Below are 25,498 nucleotides of genomic sequence, written 5' to 3' on the forward strand. Positions count from 1 at the left end.
CCCCAGCGCTTAGAACAGTGCTTTGCATATTGTAAGTGCTTGATAAATGCCATTATTATTATTATGTGGGACAGGGACTGTGTCTGAGCCGATTAACTTGTATCTACCCCAGTGCTTAGTCCGTACTAAACTATTTGCTTGGCAGATAAGTACTTAACAAATACGATAATTGTAGCCCGGGCTTGAGAGTCAAAGGTCGTGGGTTCTAATCCCGGCTCAGCCACTTGTCAACTGTGTGACTCTGGGCAAGTCACTTTCTCTGTGCCTCAGTTACCTCATCTGTAAAATGGGGATGAAGACTGTGAGCCCCACATGGGACAATCTGGTCACCTTGTAACCTCCCCAGCGCTTAAAACAGTGCTTTGCACATAGTAAGCGCTTAACAAATGCTATTATTATTATTATTATTATTGTTATATGAAGAGGGAGGGAGTTCCAGGCCCAAGGGAGAATGTGGACAAAGGGGTGGGTAGTGAGGTAGACAAGATTGAGGTACAGAAAGTAGGTTGGCACTAAATCAGTGGACTGTGTGAGTGGGGTTGCCATAGGAAATCATGAGGAAATCCATGAGTGCCCTAAATAGTTTCTGGTGGAATGCCAGTCTGGCCACTCTGCCCAGCAATTCACCTCTTTCCTCTGTTTCTAAACCCTCTCATACCACCCCTACTAAACCTTTTATAATGGAAGGTTTGTTTGCTCGTATGAATATCACCGTGCGTTTTTCACAGAATCCAAGAAGAGCGGGACGAGAGACATAAAACGAAGGGCAGGTTAAGTCGTTTCGAGCCACCTCAATCAGACTCTGATGGCCAGCGCCGTTCTAGTGAGTGATATTTATTCGAGTACATACCTTCTCCACAGTTAATTTTGAAAATTGAGACTTGCTCTTTCTTTGTTTGTTTTTTTCCTTTTAATGAAGTGGATGCTCCTTCAAGAAGAAACAGATCATCTGGTGGTAATATAGTTTCTTGCTTTTTAATTCGGTCCAAATTGTTCTCCCTAATTCAATTTCAAGGGTTACAATCTCTTTCTCTATTCTAGTGCTTGATGACTATGCACCTGGATCACATGATGTCGGGGACCCAAGCACCACAAATCTGTACCTGGGAAACATTAACCCACAGGTAATAGCACGAAAAAGAAGAGTGGTATTTGTTGAGAGCAGGGACACACAGCCACTACCGTGGGCATCATAATAATGGTATTTGTTAAGCGCTTACTATGTGCAAAGCACTGTTCTAAACACTGGGAGGTATCCCATTTCTTCTTCACGTATCCTTTCTTTCCGTTCTTTTCTTTCTCCTATCTAGAAATTATTTTGTCCGTCTCCCCTTTGCAATTCTGAGGTCCTCGAGAGCGGATATCTTGTCTCGGTTGTACTTGCCCGAGCACTTAGTACACAGTCCTGCACACAGCAGGTGCCTGATCAGTGCTGTTGATTGGTTTTGTTTAAGTAATTGTTAAATGTCCTCTAGGATATATGTGGTTAAATAGAGATTTTAGAATAATAATAATAATAATAATAATAATAATAATGGCATTTGTTAAGCGCTTACTATGTGTAAAGCACTGTTCTAAGCGCTGGGGAGGATACAAGGTGATTAAGTTGTCCCACATGGGACTTACAGTCAATCCCCATTTTACAGATGAGGTAACTGAGGCTCAGTGAAGTTAAGTGACTTGCCCAAGGTCACACAGCAGACATGTGCTGGAGGCGGAATTCGAACCCCTGACCTCTGACTCCAAAGCCCGGGCTCTTTCCACTGAGCCACGTTAGAAGAGCCCTTGTACAGGAATGAATGCCAATTTCCATTCATTGAAGAAAAGTGAGAGTTTCTTTAGGAATTATTGATGATGATGATAATGTGAGTGTGTGTGACTGGATGGAAAAGACTAACAAACTGTCTCTTTCGGTAGATGAACGAGGAAATGTTATGCCAAGAATTTGGGCGGTTTGGACCATTAGCCAGTGTTAAAATTATGTGGCCAAGAACTGACGAAGAAAGAGCAAGAGAGAGGAACTGTGGCTTCGTGGCCTTTATGAATCGCCGAGATGCCGAACGAGCTTTAAAGAATTTAAACGGTAAGCGGTGCTACTGACTCTGGAAAGGGAGGGAGAGAAAAACCCATAGCACTAAGGGGCCGACCATCCTTTACGGGGTGGGAGAGATGTAGGGGAGGGAAGGAGGTTGTTGAGGTGCCTCCCCTCTCCAACCCTGGTTTCTTAGGATTCAGTGCTGAGAGTTGTAGTCACATTGTCAAACCGTTGGCTGTTTCTTTCCTCTTAGACTGGCTAGCTCCTTGAGGGCTAGGACTGTGTCTTGTTGATCGTTCAAGTCCTCAGTTCAGGACTCAGCCCAATGCAGGTCCTGGATAAACAATTCTGTGATGAATGTCTAGCGTTTCCAAAGTCCCTTTTGTGAGACGCTCCTACTCTTGGAGGATGGAGGGAAGAGACTAGGAAAGTGGTGGCTATCTTTCCGATCAGCTGTTCAAAATAATAATAATAATAATGATTATGGTATTTTGTTAAGTGTTTACTATGTCAGGCACTCTATTACGCCCTGGGGTGTAAACAAGCAGATCAGGTTGGACATTGTCCCTGTCCCGTGTGGGGTTCACGGTCTCAATCCCCATTTTACAGATGAGGTATCGGAGGCTGACAGAGCGAAGTAAAGTCAATCAATCAATCAATCAGTCATATTTATTGAGCGCTTACTGTGTGCAGAGCACTGTACTAAGTGCTTGGGAAGTACAAGTTGGCAACATATAGAGACAGTCCCTACCCAACAGTGGGCTCACAGTCTAAAAGGGGGAGACAGAGAACAAAACCATACTAACAGAATAAAATAAATAGAATAGATATGTACAAGTAAAAGGTCACACAGCAGACAAGTGGCAGAGCTGGGATTAGAACCCATAACCTTCCGACTCCCGGACCCGGGCCCTATCCATTATGCCACGCTGCTTCTCTAAGACCCCAAAATGTCATACTGCTCTGACTGTGTCCTAAAAGTTGCCTTTTCTCCTTTATAGGAAAGATGATTATGTCCTTCGAAATGAAACTAGGGTGGGGCAAAGCTGTACCCATTCCCCCACATCCAATATACATTCCCCCCTCCATGATGGAACACACTCTCCCGCCCCCTCCGTCAGGACTGCCTTTCAATGCCCAGCCCCGGGAGAGGTTGAAGAATCCCAATGCTCCAATGTTACCGCCGCCCAAAAACAAGGAGGATTTCGAGAAGGTAATTTAGAAAACGTACATGGGACCGCATCTAATTGTAAATACTAAGTCGCAGGTAGTCTTTCTTTTCAACAGTTTTGTAGAGTTGTATGTGCTTATCTGCTTGGCAACCCTGAGCGATAGAGTAGAGCTGTTCCCTGCCTTAGAGCCCCCGGAACCGAAGCCTCAAAAAGGAGGACCAGGCCATATTTTGAGTTCTCGTCACCCCTCTAAATCTGGTGCCCCTTCCTTCTCCAGTCTCCCATTATTGGTTTTTGTTTTTTGTTTTTTGGGATTTGTTTTTTTTTCTTCCTTTGTCCTCTCGTCCCTCAGCTCGGCCAGGTGCCAATTTTGTGGTTCCCTGGTTTTATTTTTTGGTTTTGAGCAATGCTGCATTATATTTCAGTTGGCTCAGTTATCCATTTGAATGATCTCCTCGATAATACATTTGTGTAGATGGCTATTAGCTGGTTTAGCATTTTAGGGAAAACTAGGTATCAGGGTATTTTCAGGGGATGGTTTTAAGAAAACAAATGAAAGCCTCAACAAACTACTATAGTAAGAGCAAAGGGTGAGTATTCCTTATTATTTTTTTTTAAACATAAACCAACTTAGTTTTCAGTTTTGAGAATGTGTTGGTACTCTAATGAATGACACTTAAAAAAAAAAAAAAGAGCCAGGGCTGGTTTTGTAGGCTCGGGAACAAAGTAGTGAAATGGCAAATTTTTGTTTGATTATCTCCACAAATTAAAATCCTTATCTTATTCTCAGTGTAGTACCTATTCAGTGCATTGTGCATTCTGGCAGGAATGTTCCGATTCTTTGCATTGCGTGAACGTTGATGGTTCACTGAACACATCCCTTTTGCATTTATGTTAATTGCTTAGTGTATAACTTCACAGCAGTGATTGCCTGCAAAACTTGTGATTAGATGTGTAGTATTTTCAATGCATATGTATATTTTTGCTTGTTACTTGTTAACAATACTCACATATTCTATGTTTATTATCTGATGTGACTTCATATACAGACTCTGTCGCAAGCCATAGTCAAAGTGGTTATCCCAACAGAAAGGTACATGTTTTTCTTTATTATTACTGATCTGAATATAGAAAATATCCCCTTCTGAATTAAACGGATGATGTTGAGGAAAAGGTAATGGCTGGACTGAGCAATAGGCCCCTTCAGACTCTGTTACAGGGAAAATGCTAGGGTTTTACCTTCTCACGGCTTTCCTTCTTATCTGAATATCACCTCTCTTTGTGGACTCTGTAATGAATCAGCCAGAGAAGCCTAGAGAAGGTTGTCTGAAAATGCGGGTCAGATAGCTTTGGGGTCAGGCACGAGAGAGAGGACAAGTCGTTTACCATTGTGCCTGAAGCCTCTAGGTAGGGTCACGACTCTGCCTCGTTAGTAGAAGTAGTTGCACTTCACTTACAGCCTTGGTTGATCTTTCAGAAAATATAACTTTATGTTTTCGAGGCTTAAACCACGGATGTCTGCAAATGGTGGCAGAGTCACTGAACCTTGGGCAGGAGAGAGAGCGCGCTGTGGTAGAAAGAGGGTGGCTGGATTTTGCTTTTGGTTTTTTGTTTTGTGTTTCCTTTCCCCTCTCCCTTCTCCCCTCCCCTCTTGGCTCTTTGGCCCCTCTTTGTAAAGCCAGTGGTAACGCACAGGCAGCGTTCAGGGTATGCCCTTGCTCAGTCAAGCTATGCCTTTTCCCAAACACCTAAACACAACACTGGTTGACTAATAAATGAAGACCAAAGAATACCAAATTCTCTTTGACATTGGCCTTGGTGAGCAACACCAGCTGAACCGTCTGCGGCAGCGGGGGACCAGGAAAGCATCATGGGATGGAATGGGAAAGTATACAGTTTTTGACCAGACACTGGTACGATCGGCTCCAATAAATGTGGTTTTATGATAACTGAGAGGCAATTTTTTTTGTTTTTTTTTTTTTGTTGTTGTTGTTGCCCAGCGTAAGATAATTGACACTTTAAAATGACGCACTTTAAATTCTCATCCTTTTGCACTACACTGTTTTCATTCTGTCATTAAAAAAACACTTCCATGTAGAAAAGCCAAAAACTGAAAATTTAAACAGTAAAATTTAAAGAAAACACATAGATGTCAAGGCAGATTGAGTGGTAATCAGTGCAGTTTCCCTCTAGGGCCAGAGTGAATTCTGACCGAACTTGAGGGTAATTTTTTTTTAATTAAGTAGCCGTAGGAAGCATTTTTAATTTTGGGCAGGGATTTTAAAAGCAACACATGTAAGTTATTGAGTTGTGAGATGGATCAGAGTTACAGAGCCTATTTAAAACTGAAATTTTCCTCAGCTAGTGAGCACCCAAAGAAAAGCCCTTCCCACTTGTTTTCTGCAGGGATTTGGAAAGCTCTCCTGAGGGGAACATCTTTGCGTGGCTCTCAAAATTGATTTCCATTGAACTATTCCCTGGCTGAAAAGAATTAGTCGGTTTCTCCCACGCCCGTTTGAAGGTGCAAAACCAGTTTCCATCTGCCTAGAAATAGCCTTTTAATTTGGAAAATTCTAATGAATAACTTCAGATTTTGAAGTTTCTGATTATTGCCTAATGAAGTTTCCCAGCTATTTCCCTACGTGATGCTAGATGGTAATTGGTTTTACATTGCGCAGTGGAGGCTGGTCAGAAGTTTCCCATGTCTCTAAGGTGGCAGAACATTTAAAATTGTGAATCATGGTTTCACTGTCCCTTTATCCTACCACCCCCAGCCCCGTCACCCTCCAAAAGATTCCATTTTCTGCGCAAAAGAGCAGTCTTCTCCCCATTCAAACTTTTAGAACTGCCTGCACCTTGCAGCACACCGCTTTTATAGGAGCAGAAAAAAAACACTTTTAGATAACTTGAGAGCCTGATAACATCTTTTCTATTGAAAGAAAAATAATTACACATGGCGGTGGTCAACCCTTTTGAGTTCTAAAACTTTTGCAGACAGGTTTTTTTTTTTTCTTTTAGTCTTAAATTTGTTTTTCCCTTTTGTTTTTGGTTAAGATTCTAGCATCCACTTAAGGCTTTGTCAAATGTGAAAATTAAGAAAAGCTGTGGAAGTTAACTCCTGGTGATTGTAATTAAAATGCTTTGAAACGGGTGATCCGAAGCCAAACCATCTATTTTCTTACATGTCTTTAAAAAAAATTCATTATTTTTTTTAATGCATGCTGTGGCAGACACCAGAACATAATCTGTTCTGAGGAGGCTGAAGGGATCAATTTTGTCTGTGCCATGTACCGAAGGCCAACAGCCCTTTGTCTTGCCCACCTGATTTTTGACTAGTCTTCTTTCAGGCAAGCGGCAGATGGTTAGGCAAGAGAATCATTCATTCATTCACTCAATCATATTTATTGAATGCTTACTGGGTGCAGAGCACTGTACTAAGCGCTTGGAAAGTACAATTCGGCAACAGTCAGTCAATTGATCATTTATTGAGTGCTTATTGTACTAAGCACTTGGGAAAATACAGGTTAACAGAGTTGGTAGGCATGTTCCCTGCCCATAAGGAGCTTACAGTCTGGAGGGAAGGAAGGGAGGAAAGAAACCAGGAACATTTTAAATGAGAAAGCTAATCCCATTACATGGCACATCTTGCCCTAAGACTTTTTTCGAAGGCTCCACCTGAAATCCCTTTTGTTTTGTACAACGTGAGGACCATGATAGATTGCCAAACACATTCCTTGCTCCAGGCTCTGGCAACGCTGACAGGCAACGGAAGGTCACCGCAGGCTCCTTCCTAGCACAAACGTCGAAGCCCACATTAGGCAGATTGTCTCTTTGGGGGATGCTTCTCACTCTCCCCTTGGGCGTGCTTTGAGCCCAGTGGGCCTGGCTTTCTTTTGAGGACTTGGTTTTGAATTTCATTCCCTGAGGGGCAAGCAGTTTTTAAAAACGAAAGCATTGAATCTAGGAAATTGAAACGCCGCACGTGCCGTTTCACCAATTGGTGCGGCTCCTTTTCGGTGTCGGCCGAAGGGCCATTGCCTCTTGATGGGTCGGGTTAAAATACAAAGCCCGTGTGGACCATGTGCCCTGAGAGCCCTTAGCCAGCTGTCCGGGTGCTCGGGGAGCTGGGGAGCATTTAGCTCTGGCCCTTCAGCGGCCTGGGAACCGGGGGAACATCTTGTTTCACCCCGCTGAGGTCCCTCCGTCCGTGGGGTGATGTTGCGTTCTTAGCCAAGCAGATCGCCACACCCGATTAAACAACACGCAAACACACAGCTTTCGAGGCTGTTCTTTTTCTCCCATCCATCTCGATCAGGCAAACTAGATCAGGACTCCTCTGATTTAACTAGGTTAGCGCCTTGGAGGGCTTTAAGTACTTGTTTTTTAGAGCTGAGTAGTGTTTTTCATGTTTTTCTGATTGAAAATAACTCTGTATTTACTTGTTGGAAGATGGGAGTGAGTAGTTCATTTAGGAAATGGGTTCTCTACCTTGTTGGGCTGTGTTTTGCTTTCCTCTTTCCCTGTCCTCCTTCCCCCACCCCTTCCCCCCCTCCCCCCTTCCCCCAATTCAAGGCTATGACATATGCTCCAAATTCCTTTATCTGGTATAAAATTCTGTACTAGTCAGCAAGAATAATCTTCTCCTGCTCAATTATAGTATCGTAGGTGGAGTGTAGTTTTGTATAGTGGTAGGTCTGAATCCATTTTTCTTTAACTGTGTTGTTGTTGTAGGAATTTGCTCGCATTGATACATCGGATGATCGAGTTCGTGGTACGGGAAGGGCCCATGTTTGAAGCTATGATCATGAACCGAGAAATCAACAACCCTATGTTCAGGTGCCTATTCTTTTTCACCTTGCTTTGCCGTCGCGGCTTTTAAGTAACTGTACTGCTTGGCACATAGTAAGCGCTTAACAAATACCATCATTATTATTATTATTATTGTTAACTGTCTGCCCTTGCGAGTGGAATTGTGATGTTCCAAAATAGTACAGATACCCTTTCGTTAATGGTCAGTGGGGTAGAGGAAGTTGGGCAGAATGGAGACCCAGAAGGAAAATAAATTAAATAATTTACCATCTTCCTTGATTGGGGTTCCCTCTGCGTTGGATTTTCAAAAGGAAGAAATTAAATGTATCAATTGCACGCTTGGTAAATTGTTTCATTGTATTGCTTTGGGAAGCAGTTAATGACAATTACCTAAGCAACTTCGAGTCAGTTGTGGACATATAGACTGTGTATGATGTGTCCCTGGCCTCAGTGCTTCAGTCATTAAAGCACGAAGCTCAGTCCCCAGAACATGCGTTTAGCTGATCTGGCTCGTGATCTTGGGTTCTTTATTTAAGTCTTGTTACATCCTTTAGAGTAACCAGACGATGCATCATTTCGGCTCTCTTGCATTAGTGCTCCTCGGGGACCGTGTTTAAAGGGCATCTTCAGTTAACTTCTTGTTAAACATATTTTCTTTTGTTTTCTAGGTTTCTGTTTGAAAACCAGACTCCAGCCCATGTGTACTATAGGTGGAAGCTTTATTCCATTTTACAGGCAAGTAGTGGATCAGTGTAAGCTCCAGCTCGAACTGTACGATAATTTCTGCCAATAAGTCAGTCACTCCATTGTATTTATTGAGCGCTAACTGTGTGCAGAGCACTGTACTAAGCACTTGGGAGAGTACAGTATAACAGAGGTTTTTTTATGGTGTTTCTTGGGCGCTAACTGTGTGTCAAATACCGTTCAAGCGCTGGGGAAGGTACAAGTTAAGTCGGACATGGTCCCTGTCCTGCATGGGGCTGACAGTCCAAGTAATCAGATGGGCTAGGATAAGTGCTTGGATTAATGTGGTAGTTAATAATGGAGAGGAAAGGGCAAGTTAGCGATGTTGTGAAGGTTCACTCATTCATTCAGTAGCATTTATTGAGCGCTTACTGTGTTCAGAGCACTGTACGAAGCGCTTGAAAAGTACAGTTCGGTTGAACCGACAGGAATCGGTGGATATGATCCTTGCCCACAGTGAGTTTACAGTCTAGAGGGGGAGACAGACCTCAATATAAATAAATTACAAATATGTATGTAAGTGCTGTGGATTTGAGGGTGAACAAAAGGAGAAAATCCAAATGCAGTGCAGTGCAGAAGGGAGTGGAAGAAAAGGAAATGACAGCTTAGTCAGAGAAGGCCTCTTGGAGGAGATGTGCCTTTGAAGGTGGGGAGAATGATAGTCTGTTAGCTATGAAGGGGAGTAGGGGGGTGTTTCGTGTCAGGCAGAATGTGAATGAGAAGTCGGCGGCAAGATATGCGAGATTGAGGTACAGATGCAGGTTGGCATTAGAGGAGTGAAATGTGCGGGCTGGGTAGCTAGGTGACATAGGAGGGGGCAAGGTGATTGAGCGTGATGGGAAGGAGTTTCTATTTGATGCAGAGGTTCTTGAGGAGTGGGGTAACACGGGCTGAATGTTTTTGTAGAAAAATGATCCGGCCAGCAGGGTGAAATATGGACTGGAATGGGAAGAGACGGGAGTTAGGGAGGTCAGCAAGGAGGAAGTAGAGGCAGTGGGTGTAGACAACTCGCTCAAGAAGCTTGGAGAGGAATGGTAAGAGGAAGATGGGGTGATAACTGAAGGGTGCTGTAGGGTCAAGGGATGTCTTTTAGGATAGAGAAGACCATACGTGTGTGTGTGAAAGCAGTGGGGAAAAAGACGAAAGGATAGGAGAGCAAGTGAGTTGAGTTCAGTAGAGAGGGTGATGTGGAGGGCATCAGTTTGGTCGTCAAGGGAAGGTAGTTTGGGTGTGGAGACTTATTGGGGCACGATGACTTGAGAAAATTGGTCGGGGTCAAAAGATCAGAGTTCTCTGGAGCAACAGGGCAGATTTCCTCTGTTCCTCATTCTTGGTGATCTTTAGGGAGATGCTCCAACTAAGTGGAGAACAGAAGACTTTCGAATGTTCAAAAATGGCTCTTTTTGGAGGCCGCCACCCTTAAATCCGTACTTACATGGGATGTCGGAGGAGCAAGAAACTGAAGCCTTCGTAGAGGAACCGAGCAAGAAAGGAGCACTTAAAGAAGAGTAAGTGGATTTATTTTTTTTTTTCTCATCTTTTTTGAACACTTACTTTTGGAAGCATTTTTAACACACCTTTTAAGTGATGTACAGCAGACAGTGGTTGGATGTGGATAACTCCATTGCTCCTGTCCTGGAGAAAAGACACACAATTAAATGTCAGCCACTTGTGTATGTGGGGCCTGCACAATCTTTCTGCTTTGGCCCCTTTTGCCTGTGTCAAATCGTTGCTATTGGTGGAATATGAAGATGTCAAGCTTGGCCAAAAGTTTTGTTTTCCCCCCCGTGGAACCTGAAGTTTCAGGTTCCATTGAGTCGCTGGGTAGCTCTGCCCTCTTGACCACGCAGGGTCAGGAGAGTGGCCTGCTCTGGTGTACGGGGTGGCCATGAAGAGCATCGCCCCACTCCTAGCTAAAGCCAAGAGTTCCCATCCATATCAGTAGCAACAAGAATTTCTTTTCATTACTTGCCTCTGTTTGATTACACTTACATTAGAATCTGGGTATCATCAGAAAACAGCTTTGCTTCAAAGAAATGTCATTTTCATCTGTGGAAGTGTTTTTAAACCCATTCTTTTCTTCAAGAGGTATGAAACCCATCAGCAATGTCAATTCTGAGTGATCAGTGATTTATTTAGCTTAGTATTCTGTCTCAAATGGCAGCACGGTGCTTGAAGGAACCAAGTGAGGGTTTCCTTTCTAGATACCCAACCCTTGTGTTTAGGGGTGGGCTGTGTGAATTTTCCTCCTTTACACTTTCTGACTGTAGAAGTTTTTGGTATTCTTGTTTGGCTGGGAAAATCGTTGATTTTGCTGATTGTGAAGACTTTTCCTACCTTTTTCTCACATGGCTGTACGTACTGATACTATTTTCCAGGCCGAGGATGGTTTTCATTAGGTAAATGCAGTGTCCCTGGAGGGAAAATGTTTGCTACAGTTTTAGTGTTTTCCTAAAATAGCCCTGGCAGTTTGGTACTGAATATGCCTTACCACCTTGCTTCAAAGTAAGAGCATGGTGGAAGACTGTAGAAATCATGTTTCACCAGGTTGTAATTTTTAGTGTACAGTACTTAGGGGGAATTAGACTTCCTCTGAAATATTTGTATTGGTTTGAAGACAAAAGTTACAGCTTGAAAATCATTTTAGGCAGAGGGACAAATTGGAAGAAATCCTGCGTGGTTTAACCCCAAGGAAGAATGATATTGGGGACGCAATGGTTTTCTGCCTGAACAACGCCGAAGCTGCTGAAGAAATAGTAGATTGCATTACGGAGTCATTGTCCATCTTGAAAACACCACTTCCAAAGAAGGTATGAAAGAAGATTCTTTTTTCCCCCCTGAAAATGCTTGGGGCACTTAAGGTCATACTTTAAATTCTGCACCCTTCTGTGTTACTTTTTGTTGTTGGAGTTGATGTCACTTTCCGTCCCTGATAATTTTCCTTTGTAACTTTCCTTTTTAACTTTCCTCCACTTCATCTCTTCCATCCTCAAATGAATTACCTGCAGAAGGTCGCTGTACCTGCTCCAGATTGGAGCGTTTGCAGTCCGAGTGGAGTGAAATTTTAGAATCCAAATCTTGTTCCTGCCAAGGTCACAGTTATAGAGAATGTAGGTATTACCTGGGCCAAGTTGATTCTGGTCTCACCACATTCTCCCCAGATACGCTGTCAGCAAGTAATTACTGTATCCCGTTTTTCCCAAATGGGATAAATTTAGGCAAAATGCCCTTTTCTCATTTCTTCTCAACTTGGACCTCCCCATACTGTTGTTCTAGTTCTCATATCTCTGTTTTTGGTATTGTAGATTGCCAGACTGTATTTGGTTTCCGATGTGTTGTACAACTCCTCAGCCAAAGTTGCCAATGCTTCGTATTACAGAAAATTGTGAGTATAATTATTTTAGGATCATTTTCAAAATTTAACCTTTAAGAATCACACCCATGGTCCTGCCAGAGGGAATCATCCACTTGCTCTTCCAGTGAATTGAAAGACCACGTCCCAGTGGAAGTGTTAAGCTCAGAAAGGCTTTAAACATATGGGGAGGGTGGTGTTCTTCGCCTTATTTTTGGTCATTTCACGTGGACAGAGCTGCCCAACTGTTTCTAACTGTTTGAGGAGCAGCGTGGCTTAGTGGAAAGAGCCACGGGCTTGGGAGTCAGAGGGCGTAGGTCCTAATCCTGGTTCCGCCACTTGTCTGCCGTGTGACCTTGGGTAAGCCACTTAACGTCTCTGGGCCTCAGTTCCCTCATCTGTAAAATGGGGATTAAGACTGTGAGCCCCACGTGGGACAACCTGATTATCTTAAATCTAAGTGTTTAGAACAGTGCTTGGCACAAAGTAAGTACTTAAATACCGTAATTATTCATTATTGTTATTTGTAAGCCAGCAGCATCTCATAGTTGCACTCATTGTAACCAAGGTGCCTCTGGAGCAGTCTTCCCGACGTCTCCTCTCCCTCCTTTCTTCCCTTCCCTGCCCGTCTTTGGTCTTCCCTGTGGTTTCCATTTAGAGAATTGTTTTCCCCAGGGAACCAAACGGCTCTATAGGCTTAAACTGATTTCCAAAGCAGTGGAAATCTTGTTGCCAACTTGTACTTCCCCAGCGCTTAGTACAGTGCTCTGCACACAGTAAGCGCTCAATAAATATGATTGATAATGATGATGGACGGCACTCCCCTTTTTGGCTTTTTCACTTGAGGCTGGCATTAGAGTTCCAGTCAGACTCCTCTTTTCTCTTGGGCCATTAAGCCATGCCTAACCTTCTGAGCCCTGAGTATCTGCCGCTCCCGTTGCAGAGGTTAGTAAGAACACAGGGTAAAAAACTCGCGTGGATATCCCCACTAGGGTGTAGAATACTCTTCCTGGTTTCACAGACGATAGCTTTGTATAACTTAGAGCGAAAAGCAACTTTAAGTAGAACGGGACCTGTGATTGTGACCAGATATTGATGAAGAAGGTGGAAATGACAGAGCGTGAGAAATTCTTCTTTCATTTTCAGCTTCGAGTCGAAGTTATGTCAGATATTTTCAGATCTCAATGCTACGTACCGTACGATACAAGGCCACCTGCAATCTGAAAATTTCAAGGTATGTCTCTGGGACATGTTTCAAAGCCTTATGGAAGGCACATCTCCAAGAAGCCTTCCCTGACTAAGCCCTCATCACCTCTTTTCCCACCCCCTTCTGCGACACCCTGATTTGCTTTCTTTATTCACCACTCCCTCAACCCCACAGCACTTATGTACATATCTGTAATTTCTTTATGTTGATGTCTGTTTCCCCCTATAGACTGTGAGCTCATTGTCAGCAGGGAATGTGTCTGCCAATTCTGTTGTACTCTCCCAAGCGCTTAATACAGTACTCTGCACACAGTAAGCACTCAATAAATTTGATTGATTCATTGTTAAAAAGATTGCATTCTAAATACAGTATTGATATTTTGTCTCGGAACCCTGAATTTAAGGAAAGATATCTTATCAGTTTCCTCTCCGGGGCAAAAATAATTAATTTCTGGGTTTAAAATCCATTCTGCGCTTGCTTAGATTGTTTGTTCCCACATTTTAATGTCAGCATCCAGCCCAGGATTGTCACCACAGGATTCTTGGAGGAGCAGTGTTTCTCATAATTTCAAATGCATCTTCTGTTGTCCCTGACTTTCATTTAGTGGTATTTATCGAGCTCTTAATGACGATGATAATTATTGTGATGTTAATAATAATAAAATTGTGGTTATTTGTTAAGCACTTCCTATGTGTCAAGGCCTGGGTTAAGTGGTTGGGTAGGTATGATATCAGAGCAGATATAGTCCCTGTCCCAAATGGGGCTCACAGCCTAAGGGGGGAAAGAGAAGTGATATTTAATCCCCGTTGAACAGAGGAGAAAACTGAGGCCCAGAGAAACTAAGTGACTTGCCCAAGGTCACACAACAGCTAAATTGTTAGAGCCGTAGTCTCCTGACTCTCTGTGATGTGCTCTTTCCTCCAGACCCTACCATGTGCAGAGCACTGTACTCCCAAGCCTTCATGAAAAAATATAGTGAAGGGTCGATAGGATTTTGCCACTGAGCCTGAGGGAGCCCCCAATCTGAAAGAGGGACTGGGAAGTTGGTGGTGGACATAAAAGGAAAGATTGAATAATTGTGGACACAGTAGCATAAGAACCCTCAGACAATAAGGAACACAGTAAGAATTCCAGAACATCGTGGTGAAAGGAGCCGTTTCCAGGCTCCGTGCTGCTCAGGCAGGCCTGCCAGTGTCCAGTAGTCACAACGGCCACAGCGGAAGCCTTCCTAGAAGCCTCTAGGAAGCCTCCCAGAAGCAGTGTGGCCTAGTGGATGGAGCGCAGGCTTGGGAGTCAGAAGGACCTGGGTTCTAATCCAGGCTCCGACACTTGTCTGCTGTGAGACTGTGGGCAGGTCACTTAATTTATTTCTCTATGCCTTAGTTCCCTCGTCTGTAAAATGGGGATTAAGACTGCGAGCCCTATGTGAGATAGGGACTGTGTCCCATGTGATCATCTTGTCTCTGCCCCAGTGGCTGGCACATAGGAAGCACTTAGCAAATACCCTTAAAAAAATAATAATTTATGTGGACCTACTGCTGTTGTGGTGGTGGTGGTGGCTATGGCGGCTGCTGCTGCTTCAGTCCTCCCCACCACCCCATCCTCAGGCCAGGCACGTTGTGAGCCATGCCTAGGAACCACCATGAAATCTCAAATTTCCAACCTCCCGAGCCTTCCCTCTAGGAATCCATTATGGACCGTTTGCCCATCCGTGTCTTCAAACACTTTACACCTGCTATTGAGATTTTTAGCCCTGCACAACTTCCCAACTTGTCTCTAAGAGCCGCATCCACGTGTATAAGACCCCTCCGTAGGTGACATTTCCAGCTAGGATCCCGGGTCTTTACGGAGCTTGGGAAAAGGCGAGGGGAGTTGACGTAGCACAGACCAGCTTGGAAAAATATTTCTAACCCAACCGGCCATGTTCTGTCTTTAGCAACGGGTCATGACGTGCTTCAGAGCGTGGGAAGACTGGGCAATTTATCCGGAACCCTTTTTGATCAAACTTCAGAACATTTTCTTGGGACTTGTAAATATTATAGAAGAAAAGGAAACCGAGGTAGGTACTCGATCTGTTGTTAAGAAGGGGGAAAAAATCGGCACGGGTGTAGATTGTCACTTTGTCGGAGGACTTGGTAAACCCGGACCTTACCCTTCATTTCACAGGATGTTATTAATAGCGGGCTGCCTCCAGAATTTTCCAAAAATAAGAAAATACTGGTGTAGAGGGGACGTGCTTCCCTCCCAATTCTCATTTTAAAACTTCCCGTCCGTGTCTCATCTGCCGAATCTTCCCTGGGGCCCGGGGGGTGTGGTAAAAATGGAATTAACCGTACTTTCAGCATCCATTTGTCTGGATAGGCACGGGGTTAAAGGTGGACATGTAAACACATACACAGGTTAAATGTATCCAGGTTTGGGCATACTGCTGGATTGCTGAGTTGGGATTGGAGCAGGACCCAGGGCAGCAGTGGCTCCAGCAACCTTTGAGAACCCCTTTGCCGGCTCCGAGGTTGTGCTGGAACGCCAGGTCCTTGGACGGTTGGACCAATTCTGGGTTTTTTGCTTGGTGGCTCCTTGGTTTGGGTCCTCATTGAAGCAGAGGAGCGTGGGGCTGGCATTGGTACAGGTGGGCGCCTTCGGGGCATCTAGTAGTCTGAAGCTGCCCCTCGGGTTTGAGGTTTGGACTTGGGGAGACTAGCGTCCAGACTGCAGCTGTTGGGCTCACTGGTCCCCACAGGCATGTGGGGGACTGTCTTCATTCTTAGGGGTTCCCGTGTCCCCCCGAGTATGCCAGATGGCCATGAAACTCAGTATGGGGCGAAGGCAAACGGGCCTCTTCTCATCCGCACAAATTTGCGATCCTAGCCTGGGGCCAAGAGAACTAGGCGACGCTCTGAGGGGCTCCGATGACAGGCTAGCCCGAGTTGGCAACAGAGCAGACCTCTTAACATCTGGCCCAAAGCCGTGGGGCTGGAGGCAGGGAGTAGCAATGCACTAGTTTCTGCCCACTGGTGTGGTTTCCTGCTTGAGATCCTGACCTTCCCAGGAGCTGCAACCTCTGGTTCCCATCACAAGAGGGGATGGAGGGGATGTGCTTGGAATAAGAAGCTTGGGGGAGTTCTGGTGGGGACACTTGGTTAGAGGACAAGGGATCCTGTTGTCCTTTCTTACGCACATCTGGAGGGGTCACTCGGGAGACTGTTTAGGGTCACGGTGGGAAGACGACCTTTGCCCCGTTCAGGAAAAACGGCTCTCTCAGGAAACCTGTGTATGCCCTGCAGGAAGTGCCTGATGATCTCGATGGGGCCCCCATCGAGGAAGAGCTGGATGGTGCCCCATTGGAGGATGTGGACGGAATTCCTATCGATGCTGCCCCGATGGATGATCTGGATGGAATCCCTATTAAATCCCTTGATGACGATCTGGATGGTGTGCCTTGTAAGAGAAAGAGCTAAAAGTTGACTTTTCTCCCTAGCGGTGTAGCATTCTGTCAGCATCCCCACCCTCGGTGGGAGGGGGGGAAACGGGGAATGCCCATTTTTCCCATTATCTCCCATTTAATGTCTAGTCGCTAATCACTTTCTGCTTCTTTTCTTGGATTTCCCCAGCTACAGTGCCTAAAACTCATAACTTAAGCTTCCCCAGCTTGGAAATCAGAGCAGCAAAACAGAAAATCAATCAGTCGTATTTATTGAGCGCTTACTGTGTGCAGAGCATTGTACTAAGTGCTTGGGAAGTACAAGTTGGCAACATATAGAGACAGTCCCTACCCCATAGTGGGCTCACAGTCTAAAAGGGGGAGACAAAGAACAAAACCAAATATACAAAATAAAATAAATAGAATAGATATGTACAAGTAAAATAAATAAATAGATAGAGTAATAAATATGTACGAGCATATATACATATATACAGGTGCTGTGGGGAAGAGAAGGAGGTAAGATGGAGGGGATGGAGAGGGGGAAATGTTATTCTCTACTTAGTAAACTTTTTGTAGCTTCCAGTAAATCTAAGGGTATTTGACATTCCCTCATTGTTCATCTGTTAATTGCTATCCATCACCCCGAAGACAAAAAGCACCCCCAAAAAACACCGATTGAACTAGCCATCCCTAATAATAGTCGTATTCTGAGTTGCTCTTCGTTTCTCCACCAGTGGATCCATCTGAAGACGCTAAGAAGAACGAGCCCATCTTCAAAGTGGCCCCGTCTAAATGGGAAGCTGTAGATGAATCTGAATTGGAAGCCCAGGGTGAGTTGGAAAAAAAAGAAATGTAAAGATTTATGATCCCGCCCTTTAAATTGTATGACTTTTATAGCGGATATCATTAGCGTACTCTGTTGCACTTTTCCAAGAGCTTAGTGCGGTGCTCTGTATAGAGTAACTGTTCAGTAAGTGCTGTTGACTGATTGATACCAAGAACCAGGAACTCTGTTACCATGGAGACTTGTGTGTTGTCTGCACTATTGTAATAGCCTCTCTCCCTGGTGCCCTGTCCAACCTGTTTGTTGTTGTCGCACTCTCCTGAGCGCTTAGTACAATTCTTTGCACACAGTAAGCACTCCATAAATACGATTGAGTGAATGAACATATGAATCTGTAGTTATGCATCTCTACCTTTACTATGGCTTAGTTGAAAGAGCTCGGGCTTGAAAGTCAGAGGACACGGGTTCTAATTCTGGCTCTGCCACTTGTCTGCCGTGACCCTGGGCCAGCTGCTTAACTTCTCTGTGCCTCAGTTACCTCATCTGTAAAATGGGGATTAAAACTGAGCACCCCCATGGGACAACCTGATTACCTTGTATCTACCCCAGCGCTTAGAACAGTACTCGGCATATAGAAAGCGCTCAACAAGTACTGTAATTATTATTATTATTAAACCGCCAAAGACGGTCCCTCTCCTCAGCAATCTCTGGGGGCTCCTGTGATATTTTTATTGACGTTTTCAGGGTGGGCATCCATTAAAAACCCCAGGACCCAATTGCCCAGGACACTTTATGGCCATCCATAATAAGGGCTCTTTCGGGGCTCCCTGCTTGTGCATCCTGAGATTGCCCCAGTGGTCGGCCACCACCATTTCATCACTTAGTCGTATTTATAGAGCACTGTACTAAGCGTTTGGGAGTGTACAATGTAACAATATAACAAACAATTTTCCTTGTCCACCGCAAACCCCCATCAAAGGCATGGGGAGGATTCAGAGTTAAGCTAAGCTACTAGGCCTGCATTGGTGCTAAGGCCTATGCTCACCCCCTCTCCTGAAGCCCAACTCTAATTCCTGGAATTTTCTCAGTTTCAGCAGTGCTAGTTTATATCATGTAATATTGTCTTTCCCCCCCTCTCATTTTTCATTTAGCTGTAACAACCTCTAAGTGGGAGTTATTTGACCAGCATGAAGAATCAGAAGAGGAAGAAAATCAAAAGTAAGGCTCTAGATTATGTACCCACCCGTTTCCTTGGTTTGCCACTTCCACTTTACCTCTTAAGGAAAAAGCAATGAGAAAAAAAATGGAAGGGAATTATTCTCAATAATAAGACGATGCCTAATTGTGGTAGTTGTTATACACTTAGTATGTGTCGCGCACTGTCCTAAGTGCTGGGGTAGGTTAGATACAAGATAATCAGGTCCCTGATGGGGCTCACAGTAGGAGGGAGTACAGGTCTTGATCCTCATTTTGCAGAGGAGGCACAGAGAAGTTAAGTGACTTGCTCATAGTCACACAGCAGGTAAGTGCTGGAGCCAGGATTAGAACCCAGGTCCTGTGACTCCCAAGCCTGTGCTCTTTTCACCAGGCCACACTGCTTCTCAAGCCCCAGATAATTTCCCCCAAAGAATAGGGAGCTTCTGGGACTTCTGTTTCAGCTTATAGTCTGTTATGCGTATTGTGCCCCGTTGAAAATTTTCACCCATAATGGACATGAACAGTAGGAGCATTTTAAGAATGCAGTAAAGTATTTCATTTCAAAGATTCAGTTTTACAAGTGGATTTGAAAGGATTGTCTGAGGCTGCTTATTCAGGAGTCCAAGAATAGGGAAAATCATTCAGCAATATTTATTCTTTCTCGGCTGGGGAGAGAACAGCCTTGAGCAGAGGCAGAGAGGGCCTGAAAGGCCAATTTCATTTCTGAGAGAGGAAATTGATCCCCTTACATATTGTGAAAATTACTCAATATAAATAGCGAAAAGCTTTCATCAGAGAAGACGATTTGAAAACAAGGAAAAGGGAACTTTCAGGTAATGGTGGCCAGGATTTCTAAAATTCACGTGTTTTTCTAATGGACAGAAAAACATTGGCTGTGAGATTGCTTTAAAAAAAATAAGGCTGTAATCCCACCCTTTGAAGTGGAAGAACCACAGGTTTATTTTTACAGTTGTGCATGAAAGGCTAAGGGGAATATTCTTCGCCGCCCTTGAAATTGTGCAGGTCTGAATGGGAGCACTCTCGTGGCCCAGTCGGGAACAGTATTACTGATGAATACATCGTGCTTGCTGTGTGAGATGGACAAAGGTTATTTCAGCATGTGGGGAAGCAAAAATACAGTAGGAAGTCGAGTTGAGGTTTAGGTTTTCAGATTGGGGATTTCGTGGGCTCCAGAGGAGCCTCTGTTGCAAATTGAGGAATAGAGAAAGTGGAATCTGAAGGCAGAAAGTGTTTGCTGTTTGCGTGTGAGCCAAAGTTTTGAAGCTGCTGCCAGGGGAAAATCATTCCATATATTTCCACAAAGGCCCTGGTAGGATTGGATGGGTTTTTTTTTTTTTTCCAGTTTGATTTGATGCTTTTGTTCCTGCTGAATATTAGCTGAGGGGTTGAGGAGATTTGGGGAATTTCTGGGATCCAGGAGCATCTTACATTACCACCCTTTTAAATGCATGTATCGTCCCTCTTTTATCCCAAGGAGGTGAGCAGGTAGAAATAATAATAATGATAGTTGTAATAGTTTTAAATGCTTACTAGGTGACAGAGACCCTGTGAGCCCCACGTGGGGTTTAAAATCTGTTGTGTCCCCATCTTACAAGTGAGGAAATTGAGGCTCTGCCTCACCGAAGGTCCCCCAGCAGGCCTGCAGCAGAGGTGGGACTAGGAACCGGGATCTCCTGACTCCCGATCTTGAGTTTTTTCCTCTAGGCCAGCCTACCCTCCCGTTATTGAAAATCTCCAACTGAAGTTAAGGGTGAACTAGGCTGGTGACTCACTTGTGGCCCTAGAAGCCGTTTGTCTCATCCTGCTCCTTAGACCGTTAACTCCTCGTGGGCAGGGAACGTGCCTACCAACTCTGTTGTAGTTCCGCACCCAGTAAGTGCTCAGTAAATTCCACCCATTGGATTGATTGATTGATTGCTGCGGAAGGAAGTTCTTCATTCTCAAGTGGGAAAATGTCCGGTTGCAACCACTCAAGGGCATAAAATCAGTTCAGAATGTGGAGAGCAGGAGGGACTAGGGTGGGTGGGTTAGCTCACTTCCAGGTGATGGGGATGAGGATCTGAGTTAATTCTCTCTGGAAAGCTCCCTTTTTCCCCAGCAGAAAGGGGAGCTTGCCAGAGGGCGTCTTGAAGAGTTGAACAGTTTTAACGTGGCAGTATGTTCTGTTTTCTCCTAAAGCCAAGAGGAAGAAAGTGAAGATGAGGAAGATACTCAGAGTTCCAAGTCAGAAGAGCATCATATGTACTCCAATCCCATCAAAGAAGAAATGACGGAGTCCAAGTCTTCTGTCAAGTATTCTGAAATGAGCGAAGAAAAGCGAGCGAAACTTCGAGAAATTGAGGTCAGTGCTAAAGTGAAATTGAAAAGGAAGACTAAATTGTGGTGGGAAAATGTGCACATGAAATTTTAAGCGACATAATTGAGGGTTCTGGGAGTGTGTCAGAGACTGAATACGTGGCCATGTCCAGGCATTTCCCCCTACATCGCTGCCAAACCCTGTGCTACCCCCAAATTCCCGGGAACAGTAGTTTCAGTGGGAATTTTAATGGGTTTAGAGAAAGGTGATGTGAAAGTAATTGAAATAATACCTGGCAGCTTTTGCACCTGTTGAAATTCAAGATTTGTGGCAGATTTGATTTAATTGGAAGACAAAAGGGGCCACAAAAACAAGCCTTTGTAAAGCTAAAACTTGGAGTGAACTACAGTAATTCCATAGTAATTCGTTCATTCAGTCATATGTATTGAGCACTTACAGTGTGCAGAACACTGTACTAAGCGCTTACAAAGTGCAATTCAGTGCCCTGGATTGGTTAGAGAGGCCCTCACAAATGAGATAGAAATATATTCAGCATCTCTCGGCCACTGGAGACCTACTCTGTTGTACTTCTTTCTCTGACACTCAGTAGTCATTGGCATTCCACAGAGGCCAATTTGCACTCCTTAAAATCATTTTCTAGGAAACTATGGATTTGAAATACCCACAATTGGCTCCCTTGGGCACAGGCCTGGGAGCCAGAGGGTCTGGGTTCTAATCCCAGCTCTCGCTCTGTGACCTTGGGCAAGTCACTTCACTTCTTGGGCCTCAGTCCTTCATCTGTAAAAATGGGGATTCAGGACCTCCTGTTCTACCTCCTACTTAGACTGAGAGCCCCAGGTGGGACAGGGGATTAACTTGTATCTACTCCAGTACTTAAAACAGTGCTTGACACATTGTAAGCGCTTAACAAGAATCATTTAAACCCACAAACATCTGATCACAAAGCCATGAGTCTATCCTCTCCCTGAAAAGGCACCAGAAAAATCTCACACAAGCTGTGATCATCCACCGTTAACCCTGTGAACTCTTGCTCGGCAATCCTGCCGTAATTAGAGGCTTTGATTGTAAACGTTTCCTGTCTCACAGCTCAAAGTGATGAAGTTTCAGGACGAATTGGAGTCTGGGAAAAGGCCCAAGAAGCCAGGCCAGAGCTTTCAGGAGCAGGTCGAACACTACAGAGACAAACTTCTTCAAAGGGTAAGCAACCCCCTTCTGAACCTAGGGGTACCCACCTTCCTCCTGGCTCCTGGCAGAACCAAGAACTCTGTGTCCCTGGCGCTGTGGGCCCCGGGGTGGCAGGTGTCGTGCGGGTTTTGACGAATGTCTCAGGGTAGATGTGGGAGCTCCTCCGCACCCCTCTTCCCCTTAGCCGAGCTGGAGACATTCTAGGGCTAAGAAGCTTCTGGGAAGCTTGGTCCTGGTAGGAATCATTGGATTTGACCACAAAGAGGGCCGGTTGGGTCAACTGCCCCTGCTTTTCCTTTTGGTGACACCTGGGGAAAGAACTGTCAGAAAGGGCCGGTTCCAGTTGCTTGCAAATCAAAGTGCCCAAGCAAGCCAAGAGCACTTTAGCCCTGAATTAGAGCCCGATTGCATAGTCTAGAGGCTGGTATTCACTCATTCATTCATTCAATCAATCGTATTTATCGAGCGCTTACTGTGTGCAGAGCACTACTAAGCGTTTGGGAAGTACAAGTCGGCAACGTATAGAGATGGTCCCTACCCAACAACGGGCTCACAGTCTAGAGGGTGGTGTCTAGGATTGGGGATACCCCTCTATTCGATCAGAAAGTGTGAACCTGGCAGTGCCTGTGTTTGTCTTAGGGATGAGATGGCATGTTCAGAGGAAGTTTAATGCATCAGATGGTTTTAAAACGTGAGCCCTGCAAACCAGAGAATTACCTCATGCTCGAGGCCCTATACCTTACACTTCTTTTCCCATTGGGGTTAGAGGTTGAGTCAGTTGTTTTCTGGAGACAGCCTGGTGTGCATTTGGATTTTCCGCAACTTCAGTCCACGTTTGTCAAAAAGAACTCCAGGCGCGTGTGCCCTCCGGACTAAGTAATGTAGTAATATGACTCTTAGTGAAGAGTTTATAGTAGACTTTCAGTTAATGTGGCCATACTTTCATTCATTGTCGTATTTTTTGGGCGCTGCTGTGTGCAGAGCACTGTACTAAGTGCTTGTTCAGTAGAACAATAAACAGACACATTCCATGCCCACAACGAGCTTACAGTCTAGAGGCGGGGGGAGACGAACATTAGTATAAATAAATAAATTACAGATATGTACATAAGTGTTGTGGGGCTGAGAGAAGGAAAGAACAAAGAGAGCAAGTCAGAGCAACGCAGAAGGGATTAGGAGAAGAAGAGAGGGGAAGCTTAGTTAGGAAAGGCCTCTTGGAGGAAGTATGCCTTCGATAAGGCTTTGAAATAAGGGAGCGTAATTGTCAGATTTGAGGAAGGAGGGCATTCCAGGCCAGTGGCAGGATGTGGGCAAGGGGTTGGCAGTGAGAGAGACAAGATCAAGGCACATTGAGAAGGTTAGCATTGGAGAAGCGAATATGTGGGCTGGCTTGTAGAAGGAGAGTAGTGCGGTAAGAGGTAATTAAGTGCCGTAAAGCCAATGGTGAGGAGTTTTTGTTTGATGTGGAGGTGGATGGGCAACCACTGGAGTTTTTTGAGGAGCGGGGAGACATGTCCTGAAAATATTTGAAGAAAAATGATCTGGGCAGCAGAGTGAAGTATGGACTGGAGTGAGGAGAGACAGGAGGCTGATGCAGTAATCCAAGCAAGATAGGATTGCATTAATTTGGTATCCGTTGGGTTGGAGAGGCAAGGGCGGATTTTACCGCACTTTCCTACCTGGTTTGTTGTTCGCTCAGTCAGTGATGTTTACTGAGTGCTTACTGTGTGTATAACAGAAGTAGTAGATATGTGCCCTGCCCACAGGGAGCTTACAGAAGGGGAAGCAGACATTAAAATAAATAAATTATGGACATAAGGGCTGTTGGGCTGAAGGCGAGGTGAATGTCAAGTGCCTAAAGGGGACAGATCAAAGTGCAGTGGCACCTGGCAGCCCACATTAAATATGAGCAAGCCCGGGGATAAAGGATTCTGGAATTAGGTGGAAGCCATAAGGCCTTGGGGAAGAAGCGGGAACCTATTGTATTTTCCCAAGTGCCTAGGAGAGTGCTCTTCACTCCCAGGTGTTTAGGACAGTGCCCTGCACATAGTAAATGCTCAGTAAATATTTTTTTAAACTGTTGGACTATTTAATCTCAAATATTTGGGGTTTAGGAAGCTACTTTCTGTTTAAGGGATTCAGCATTCATTCATTCATTCAATCGTATTTATTGAGCACTTACTGTGTGCAGAGCACTATACTAAGCTCTTGAGAAGTACAAGTTGGCAACATGTACAGATGGTCCCTACCCAACAGCGGGCTCAAATCTACCTGCTTTGCTGAATAATGCAGATCCCTTCCTGGCTGATTCAAAAATGCATAAATTCTCTGCTGCTTTAGAATCGTCTTTTAAAAGTGTACGACTGCGATTGAGAGGAATACACATTTCTTGGTTTTGAATGGTCCCAAAATAGTTTGAGCCAGCTTGTTGAGGTTTTTTGGGTTAGAAGTGTTGATGAACCAATGATAAAATATGGCTAGAACCCAATCCCTCCATTTTTTTTCCTTTTTTTTTTTTTTGGTGGGGTTTGTGAAAACATAGGAAAAAGAGAAGGAGTTGGAGAGGGAGCGTGACCGAGACAAGAAGGACAAGGAGAAAACAGACTCTCGATCCAAAGACAAGAAGGAGAAAGATGAATGTACCCCAACACGGAAAGAAAGGTAATGTTGCTTCTCACACCGCGCCTGAGCAATTTCTGGTTGGATTTGGCTCTGCTGCTGGCTAAGAAATGGACTGGCTTCCCTGCTGTCTGGATAATGAGCACCTGGAAAGTGGGGCTGTGGAGCCAGGAGCAGACGGGGCAGGGCAGAGCAGAGCTGAGCCCTCCTTCTCATGGGAACTGAAGAAGAGATCGGACCTGCAGGCTGTCCTAAAGAAAGGAGTTTAGTTTAAGTCTTATATACCATACCCGGGGCTTCAGCAGCCCGACCCGGTCTTCTAGATCGCCCTGCCAAAACCAGAGTGCCAGCAGTGACCGCGCTTCCGTGGAACTGAAGGAAAGAAAAGGCCCCTGTGAAACGGACCACAAAGAGCAGAGTCCCCTTGGGAAGGCTTACTTCAGCCCAGAGTCAATCAATCAGTCGTCTTTATTGAGCACTTACTGTGTGCAGAGCACTGTACTAAGCGCTTGGGAGCGTACTGCACAGCAGAGTTGGTAGACATTCCTTGCACATAATGCAGGGAGAAGCAGCGTGGCTCAGTGGAAAGAGCCCGGGCTTTGGAGTCAGAGGTCATGGGTTCAAATCCCGGC

The 25,498-nt window shown here is 44.7% G+C and overlaps 1 protein-coding gene across 9 annotated transcripts in view; it reads left to right on the forward strand.

The window, feature by feature from the left end:
* The window catches only part of LOC119926318 (U2 snRNP associated SURP domain containing), an 86,105-nt gene that overhangs the window by 57,108 nt on the left and 3,499 nt on the right, over nt 1-25,498 (forward strand). For 5 of the 9 annotated variants that reach the window (XM_038744823.1, XM_038744490.1, XM_038744482.1 and 2 more), the window contains 19 exons: nt 729-823; nt 917-955; nt 1,042-1,124; nt 1,918-2,083; nt 3,037-3,248; nt 4,257-4,300; nt 7,939-8,043; nt 8,685-8,751; nt 10,105-10,268; nt 11,408-11,570; nt 12,066-12,145; nt 13,259-13,346; nt 15,256-15,378; nt 16,604-16,760; nt 17,478-17,573; nt 18,679-18,745; nt 20,924-21,086; nt 22,149-22,259; nt 24,790-24,908. In XM_038744823.1, the coding sequence (XP_038600751.1) occupies nt 729-823; nt 917-955; nt 1,042-1,124; nt 1,918-2,083; nt 3,037-3,248; nt 4,257-4,300; nt 7,939-8,043; nt 8,685-8,751; nt 10,105-10,268; nt 11,408-11,570; nt 12,066-12,145; nt 13,259-13,346; nt 15,256-15,378; nt 16,604-16,760; nt 17,478-17,573; nt 18,679-18,745; nt 20,924-21,086; nt 22,149-22,259; nt 24,790-24,908 (2,142 nt within the window). Of the gene's footprint in view, nt 1-728; nt 824-916; nt 956-1,041; nt 1,125-1,917; nt 2,084-3,036; nt 3,249-4,256; nt 4,301-7,938; nt 8,044-8,684; nt 8,752-10,104; nt 10,269-11,407; nt 11,571-12,065; nt 12,146-13,258; nt 13,347-15,255; nt 15,379-16,603; nt 16,761-17,477; nt 17,574-18,678; nt 18,746-20,923; nt 21,087-22,148; nt 22,260-24,789; nt 24,909-25,498 lie in introns of those variants that run through there. The other 4 variants (XM_038744649.1, XM_038744738.1, XM_038744559.1 and 1 more) reach the window with 4 other exon arrangements.

Source organism: Tachyglossus aculeatus, chromosome 1, assembly GCF_015852505.1.
Source record: "Tachyglossus aculeatus isolate mTacAcu1 chromosome 1, mTacAcu1.pri, whole genome shotgun sequence".
NCBI classification, from domain to species: Eukaryota; Metazoa; Chordata; class Mammalia; order Monotremata; family Tachyglossidae; genus Tachyglossus; species Tachyglossus aculeatus.